General features: G+C 34.7%; 2 protein-coding genes across 9 annotated transcripts; both read right to left on the bottom strand.

Annotated features, from left to right (window-relative positions):
* Positions 1–1,412: 1,412 nt before the first annotated feature.
* LOC129578484 (proteasome subunit beta type-4) lies at positions 1,413–2,774 on the bottom strand. Its single transcript, XM_055467168.1, has 3 exons — positions 2,508–2,774; positions 1,753–2,254; positions 1,413–1,667 (listed from the first exon to the last, which is right to left on the bottom strand). The coding sequence occupies exons 1-3, from the start codon at positions 2,636–2,638 to the stop codon at positions 1,512–1,514; spliced, it is 789 nt and encodes a 262-aa protein (XP_055323143.1). The 5' UTR covers positions 2,639–2,774; the 3' UTR covers positions 1,413–1,511.
* Positions 2,775–2,989: 215 nt separating this feature from the next.
* LOC129577821 (GA-binding protein subunit beta-1) lies at positions 2,990–7,671 on the bottom strand. Of its 8 annotated transcripts, none has more exons than XM_055465488.1 (11): positions 7,241–7,477; positions 6,671–6,970; positions 6,219–6,348; positions 5,805–5,963; positions 5,660–5,727; positions 5,500–5,538; positions 5,329–5,419; positions 4,858–5,221; positions 4,384–4,768; positions 4,260–4,296; positions 2,990–4,171 (listed from the first exon to the last, which is right to left on the bottom strand). In XM_055465488.1, the coding sequence occupies exons 3-11, from the start codon at positions 6,219–6,221 to the stop codon at positions 3,812–3,814; spliced, it is 1,506 nt and encodes a 501-aa protein (XP_055321463.1). In that variant the 5' UTR covers positions 6,222–6,348; positions 6,671–6,970; positions 7,241–7,477; the 3' UTR covers positions 2,990–3,811. The 8 variants fall into 8 exon arrangements, with proteins under 8 accessions (XP_055321463.1, XP_055321468.1, XP_055321467.1 ...); XM_055465493.1 differs by having other exon boundaries at positions 7,055–7,349; XM_055465492.1 differs by having other exon boundaries at positions 7,169–7,269.
* Positions 7,672–8,122: the final 451 nt, after the last annotated feature.

The raw sequence follows: 8,122 nt of genomic DNA, 5'->3' as shown, positions 1-8,122 counted from the left end.
TATATTTTCTCGCTGATGTATCATTCAATGCAACCTTATCCGGACATTTTAATTCAATACATTTTGGAATGCAAGCATGGTCTTTACTAAATACGACTGCGAAATGTTTTGTCATCTATGGAATTGGCGCTAGTTGCATTGGAAAATAAGTTTTTCTTCTAGAACTGATTGGGAAATAGGAAAAAGGAAAAGTGTCTTCATCGGTGTCATCGCAACCTTTGGTCGCCACCAGATGAATGTGAGATGATTTTAACATCATGAATCTCGTTGGAAGGTTTACAGTCCATGACAGAAGGTATGTTTTTCAATAGCATATTTTTCGTTGAAGTTACGAATGCCATCAAATAAAACCCGCTGAATTGACTGAGCCCAATGATTGCTTTTGAATTATTCCAATGATTTTTACAGTCCTTTCTTCCAACAATGCAGTTTGATACAAATTCATAGAAAAAGTTTCACCTGGTTTTTTTTATTTCAATTGGTTTTTATAGCTTGAATTGAAGGGACATTGAAAGAAGAAGCAAAATTTATCGTGAAGATGACAAAAATCTTTCATTTTTATTTAATCTGGAGTTTTATTATGAAAAAAAGCAATAATTGTTGATTATAACTGATGATAATTCATGACAATAGCGTGAACATAGCATCGAATTGGTTGTTGCATGACTTTTGTAGAGAATCGGAACGGTTTGGAAGTTGAAGAGCTCTATGACTTTCTAGTTGTCATTGTTGTTCCCACCAAATTTTCGTTGAATCAGTTCAATTTTTTCGGATTTGAATTTTTGTTTAAAAAAAATGTCTGCAAGAAGTGAAGAAGGAATTTACGCAAGTGTTGCATCGACGAGTGACAATCTGTGCGATTTGTAGGAAAATTTTCAATTTGATTTATTTTTTGCTTCGCCTAACGTAAATCTTATGAAAAATGAATGGCGTTCGTTCGTTTTTGATTTTTTTTCTCGGTATGTACATTACGAATGAAGCAATTTCGGAGAGCTTAAAATCAATTGAAATTTTTTTTTCAGAAAAATAAAAGAAGTCGGTATCGGCCAAATGCTGGAGCCAATCCGAATGTTTGCCGAACGTCTCGATATTTTGGATAGCGGAACAGTATTGATCAAAGAAATTGAAACATATTTTGCGTTCAAGTACTATGCTTTTAAGGTAAAAATTTTTGTTTTTTTTCATTTTTCAGAGGTGGACGAATCTCAAACGTCAGAACGATCTCTATCGAACGAAACCCGTTGAAATGGCCAAACCGAATGATTCCTTTTGAATTAATCCAGTGATTTTTTTATAGTGCCTTCTTCGAAAAATAAACTTTAATACGAATTCATTGAAAACCTCCTGACTTTTTTTATTTTAATCTATTTTTATAGCTTGAATTGAAGAACATTGAAAGAGAAAAGCAAAGCTTATCGTGAAGTGACAAAATGTTTCATTTTTATTCAAACTTGATTGTTTTATTATGGAAAAAAGTAATAATTTTTGATGTTTTCTTTAGTAAATTCGGCTTAAGCATATCCTTTGATTGAGGTGGCAAATGCCCAGTTCTGATCGACATTGATTGGTCCCAATACTTTGCTGCCTTGCTTCGTGCATACGGCTACTTTGTATTGATGATAGCTACGGCAATCGCGATAGAAGCACACTTCCATGCATTTCTTCAACTGCGAGAAAAGAAAACGGAAAGAAATAGTTGTGATTAGCATTTGAATCGAAAGATAACTGAAATAATTGTGTCAATTGAGGTACCAATGTTTGTGCTGCATCATAGTCCAGAACTGCGTTCGGATTTTCCGAATATTCACGCAACAGTGGAATGGCCAAATGCTTTCCATAGCCAGTGGCCACCACTTTATCTTCATAGGCGCGGCCACGAACGTCGACATGACCCAAGAACGGGATACCATCTTGAACGCCACCAACAACCAAATCAATCCACCATGGATTCATACGACACCGCCGGTTGTACATGCACCGGGTCAACCAATTGTACAGGGATTTCGGTTTCATTTCGATTTTGTCATCGTGGCAAAAGTCTTCGGTGATTTTCTCATCGATGTAATGCTTGATGCATTGGAAATCAGCATAATCGGCACCGGCGCCCAAAATACAACTGTCGTTGATTGTAAAAACACGGTCGACATTACGGAATGAAGCCAACGAACCGTATGAAACGAGTGTATCGGCTGCAATCAAAACACCTTCGTCGTATTTGATGCCAATCACTGATGCACCAGTCGCAATTGGATACCTAAAATTGAACGAATGTCAATATAGCACATAGAATAATTCTCAAGACGGTGTTTGAGGTTATGATTTTGTTATTATGAACAGTCATTCTTTTTGTAGGCAACTGGAATTTTTGACACGCATCAAAAACCAAATCAGAACATTCATGACTTTTACTTTCAGAAATGGATCGAAAACCATAAAATGCATGGTGTCCGCTCACGAAAACTCTAAATTTATGGGTATAATGAGAAAAAAAATGACAACAAACTTACGCTGATCGCTGTGTTCCATTATTCGTCGAACTGTTCATGGAACTGTTTGATCCAGGGAAATTGTAGAAGTTTCCAGGCTGTGGACCATTATTCCAGAGCGGCTTATTGAAATTTGGTGTTTGATTAAACATTTTCAGCTTAGCAAACGAATTTTGTTAAGTTATGATTAAAACAAATCGGTTCTAACTTGCACGATACAGTAAACATAAACCGAATAGCAAAACTGCAAGTTGTATGTTTGACAACTGTTCTGTGCTTTGTCATGACAATAGTGTGAATATAGCTGCGAATTGGCTGTTATACGGTTTTTTTTTTAGAGAATCGGAACGGTTTGGAAAAGTGGAGAGTTGAGAGATGTTCGCGTTTTTATTTTGTCAAATTAAAATCAAGATTGAAAGGCTTCTTTGACCTACCGCACGCAAATTTATTTCAAATACACATGCTATGAATTGCTATGCAATTTTGAAATGAACACACAAATCTTTTTTTTCTTTTTTTCATATTGTAAAATTTTTATTCATTTTTACAAAAATATTCATTGTAACTTTTCATGTATAACGCTTGATTATGCCATTTGTTTTGTTTTAGTTTAACAGCTATCAAAAAAAAATGGTTGATTCCATAATTTTTTTTTTATCTCAAAATATACTTAATTCTGAAAAAGAGACATGACTTACTGAGTACAAAATGGGATTGTTGTTTTATGCTTTATGTTAAATAAAAAAAATGTACAATATAACAAATCTATAATCGAATCAGAGTGTTTTTTAACGTGTCAAAAATGGATTAACAAATGCAAAAATCCTAGGTTGTAACATGATTTGATTCATTTTCTTCATTTTCTGTTTGTATATGAGCATGTATTTTGGGCATCGCACCAAAATTCGGAGGCGATCATTGAGCGAACTTGCTTGTTGTTCACTTCCGCTGGGCGAAACTAATTTCACAAAAACAAATCGACGTGAATTTGCTGATGCGCACGAATATATGCAAATGAGTGTGCTGGATGTTTGTACGAAGAGCAGGCGGGGCAGGTCGGAAATGAGTGATGATAGTGTGATTAAATGATTTTATTAAATTAGAATACGATGCATTAAGATTTGTTTTCTTTTTTGTTCAAAATGGATATGATTTTTTGCATGAATTGACCAGACTAAGTTCATAGAACCTACTTCTGATCACATATGAAGGGGAGAAACAATAATCGGAAATCCGCTCGAATGGCTGATACTTTGCAGGCATCCACATGCGTAACTCAATTTTCTTTTATTCGATCGAGTCATGTAATTGTTGTGTGAACCGTGTTAATGTTGTGTGGCTGTTCGATTCCGTATGAATCCACCAGTTTTCTCACAATGCTCCTCAAGCCGTGCCACACGCTCTTTTAACTCTTTCAATTGACTGATTTGCTTGACCAACTCGAGATAATCAGGCATTGGAATTTGTACCATTTTCTGATCAACAGTTTCACTTCGTACGGGCACACTTGCAACAACATTTGACGCATTAACTTTTGTTGCCGTTGTCGTGAAATTGGCCAAATGCGGCGGCTCACTTTTTATCACCACCTTTTTGGCCGTTGTTATTGTTGCCGGTCCAATGGAACTATTCGATATTGCCGACTTGTTAAATACTTTCACTGCTGGCAGATTCGTATTATCACTCTAAAAACACAGAAAACAGGATAACAATTAAAATTGGCCAACTAACAAGGCGAACACATAAAAAAGAAATAAACGGAAAGACACTCACATTGCCTACTTTTTGCATCAATCGATATTTCGGAAATCTGCAATTGAATTCAGTCACATACCGCATTAATTCGATGAAACGGAATAAAAATAGGGAAATAAAATGTCCAAGTTTAACAACTTACCGAATGCCACCGTTAGTCAACACGTTTTGCGTGTTCGACACGGTTTTGATAAATTTTCCCTCGCTGCACAGTTTGCTCAGTTCTTCGGGCGTGATCTTTTTCAGGATATTCGATTTCGTTAGCACTTTCGGTGTTGATGACGAATTCGCCATGATAATGCCAACGGGTTTTTGTTTGACATCACCATTTTTGCCCGCCACCGAATTCGATGGAATCGTTTGAGTTGTATTTGCATTTGCATTTGCATTTGAGTTTTGTACTTTTAGTATCATTTGTTTACCGAATTCAGTGACAATGATTTGTCGACCGCATGCATAGGCTGATTGAAGGAAATTGTTAGCATCATCAACTGCTAGTTCTTCCTGCAGCAGTTGTAATGTTGAAGCTGGAAATAAAATGACGGGGCGAAAAAAAATTTTTTTAAATCCAATCAATGCATAAAAATTACTACGTGCCAAAGCTAGATATACATACAATTCTGTTGTTGACTGGAATTATTTAAATTCGATTGCAAGTTGATAGTTGCCGATGAATTGTCGTCACATGATATAGAATCTTGGCTTATGTCGCTGTGTTTAAATGAACCTAAACTATCTTTCTCCATTTCCTGCATAAGACTTTCGGTGGCTTCTTGCTGCTCCTCGATGCTAACGCTCGCTTGATGCTTGTACGTGGTCATGAATCGCACCAAATCATCGAAACGCAATTGCTGTGCAATTGACAGTGGGGTTTCGCCCGCTTTTGACACATCATTTGGATTAGCACCGTGTTTCAATAGCAGCTTTACGAGGTTCGGATGATCTTCTTCAACAGCCCAATGCAATGGCGTTTGTTTCAACTGAAACAATTGAATCCGAAGAAAAAGACATTGAAAAAAAATTCCGGCAATCGAATGCATACTAAATGTTTTCATTGGTAACTTGAAAAAAAAAAATATTTGCATACCATATCCTTAGCGTTGACATCACATTTTTGATCCAGTAGCAACTTGACAATACCTTCGTGTCCATTGCAAACGGCTAAATGCAGTGGTGTTCTGCGAATAAATACAATCGAAATATAAAATAACTGAATATAGTTAATCGAACCGTTGCTGTGCATTTGCTTATCATCTACCTTTCAACTTTCGTCCGAGAATCTTTGCTGATACCGGCTCTGTAGAAGAAAAGAAAAATTATGAGTCTTACAATCTCTAAATTCATGGTCATCAATTTCATTTCCGTGTATATTCAGACGGGCAAAGAAGAAAAGAGACAGGAAAAAATAAGCGACTCACCTGAGCAACACTTCGCAAGTTTCATAATGGTTATTCTCAGCTGCCATATGAAGCGCTGATTTACCCAGCTGCAATGAATTAAAAAAGAGAGAGAATCGTTCAGCATTTTGAGTGCAATGTTCGGTATCAATATCCGAATGCATACCCAATCGGTGGTAAATGGTGCTCCACGACACATTAGATCGTGCACTTTATTTGTTTGACCCTCTCTAGCACTTTCCAATAGCTGTTTCCCCAAGTCCATAATCGAAATTGTTGGTGGTTTTGGCTGATTCAACACATTTATTACATTTCCTAGTTCCATCTAAACGAATTCAAAAAAAATAAAAATGAAAACCATCAAAAATTGTGTGCCTTCGGCAATGGAGACTAGAATAATCATCGAACAATAACAATGAGTAATAGTATAATTTTGACATGACATTTGATTTTTAGGTTATTTCTATTTTGATTTCGCGAGAAATGTCAATCAAAAAAATTACTTTTTTCTTTTCATATCACGTGAAAAAATCAACAAACCAAATGTTTATTTTTGCCGATAATTAGCCTGGGTATTTACCATTGATGAAATTGTGAAAAAAAAAATTCTGCAATAAAATCCGTCACTATCGTTCCAATGTAAATGTTTTGATTAAATTGTTATGCGTTATTGGTCCATAAATCATAGGAATTGCGGTATAAATCGTCGCCTATTTTTTCACAAAAAAAAAAATACATCACAAGCAAAAAGATTATCAGTTAAATGTCTTTTTGGCCGAACGGGAATTGAATGAAACAAATCAATGAACGAAACAAAATGAGTAAATAAATAAAATTGATGATAATGGAATTCCATGAAGCCAACAACTTTGATGAATGAACTCAAAAATCGCTGAAATCAACCACACAAAATGCATTTTATCCCAATGAAAATGATGAAAAAAAAAATTGTCCGACAAACAATGAACTAACAAAAGGTCACACACAGAAGAAAACAAACAAAATGAGTTTAGTTGAAATTGCATTTAGAACCTGGTATTGTTTTGAAAGTTTGTTGGATTTCATTGCTCTTGGGCTAAACAATTTATCTGTTCGGATCAAAATGGAATGGATTGTTTATGTTATTCGTAAACACTTGGTTCCCCGATGAAATATGATTCGATTACAAAGCGCCACGAATCAATTCACTGAAAAAAAATCAAAACAATGTTTCCTCCTGGGATTTTTTTTCTTGTCTGCAACAGCTGGTTTTTCTCGTGCACATATAATAAACGTCTCGCAATAATATTAATTCAATTAGCGTCAACACTTTGCTGCGGTTCACAAACATTGCTTTCCGAAAAAAAGACAGAGAAAAAGACGAAAAACTATTTTTTTTGTTTACAAAACAAAGCAACAATCTCAATGTTGACATACAACTAGAGGAAGAGCCGAAATCGAAACAGGATAAGGATATGGTTATTACAACAATAGAGGTGTTTAATAGATACACATAATGAACGAAAAAAGTCATCGAAAAATAGTACCAACAACTAAAACAAATGGTTCCTTTTCCGTTTCGCTAAATTCACACACAATCAATCAACTGTCATCGCCACATACCAATTCCAACCAATAATCAACTCGTTATTGATTCAATCGTAAAAAAACAATTCCGGCAACAGAGCAAATTTCGACGAAATTGTTTGCCATTTAAATTTACCTTTGAATTTATGTTACACTTTATTACTGGCACCAACATGAAGGGAAAAAAATGTCTGATACTGTCATTGAAATTCTCATAAATTCCTCAAAATTTTTCTCTTCTTTTCTTCCTTCTCTCGATTTGACAATGTCAGCAGCCGTCATGAGAGTCAGTGGAGAATATATAAACCTGATACCGGCTTATTGCTAAATTCAAACGAATTTTTTATTATGTTTACCATCCTACAATGATTTTCGGCTAAATTTTTCAATCATATTTTTTTTTTTTTTTTCAATTTGTATTAAATGTAAATATTAAATGTGGTGAATTGATAGAGAAGAGAAAAAACCATGCGAAGAGGAAGTTGAAACACATGTATTTGGAGTGAAAACCTGTCAACAGTATTTGACAAGGAAAGTGACTTTATATACCACAAAGTGAAAAAAAGTACTGCGAAATTCATTTTAGACAAAATTTGCAACACTGAAATGAGCATGTGCATCGAACACTTCCGGACCAATGAAAATTCAACGGACTAAAAAACCAACTGAAAATATGAAAGAAAATGCAATTTGGTTTTGTTCCTTTTTCCATAATTGTTTATTTCATTTAAATAGTAATATATAATTAATAGTTTATGGTTAATAGATCTAAGTAGTAATGTTTTTTTTTTTGTCTTTTCATAAATTCGAAATTATTTTTTTTTCTTCTGTTTTCATCTTTCAATGTTTAAACATTTATTTTCAATTTTGTTTGTTTATTTGTTTCATAACTTAAACGTTCTAAGTATAAAATCAAGG

This window comes from Sitodiplosis mosellana, unplaced genomic scaffold (assembly GCF_009176505.1).
Source record: "Sitodiplosis mosellana isolate CC-2019 unplaced genomic scaffold, AAFC_SMos_1.0 Smas_scaffold_6226, whole genome shotgun sequence".
Classification (NCBI taxonomy): Eukaryota; Metazoa; Arthropoda; class Insecta; order Diptera; family Cecidomyiidae; genus Sitodiplosis; species Sitodiplosis mosellana.
The sequence above is the reverse complement of the archived record's forward strand: the minus strand, read 5'-3'. Positions and strand labels throughout refer to the sequence as shown.

Excerpts from the sequence above, each read along its gene's own strand:
- LOC129578484 (XM_055467168.1), bottom strand. The coding sequence starts at position 2,638 with ATGTTTAATCAAACACCAAATTTCAATAAGCCGCTCTGGAATAATGGT. Across the intron at positions 2,255-2,507 it reads AATGGAACACAGCGATCAGC|GTATCCAATTGCGACTGGTG; the intron begins GTAAGTTTGTTG and ends GTTCAATTTTAG. Across the intron at positions 1,668-1,752 it reads ATGATGCAGCACAAACATTG|TTGAAGAAATGCATGGAAGT; the intron begins GTACCTCAATTG and ends CTTTTCTCGCAG.
- LOC129577821 (XM_055465491.1), bottom strand. Across the intron at positions 5,420-5,499 it reads TCTCGGACGAAAGTTGAAAG|AACACCACTGCATTTAGCCG; the intron begins GTAGATGATAAG and ends ATTTATTCGCAG. Across the intron at positions 4,769-4,857 it reads TTCCAGTCAACAACAGAATT|CTTCAACATTACAACTGCTG; the intron begins GTATGTATATCT and ends TTTTATTTCCAG.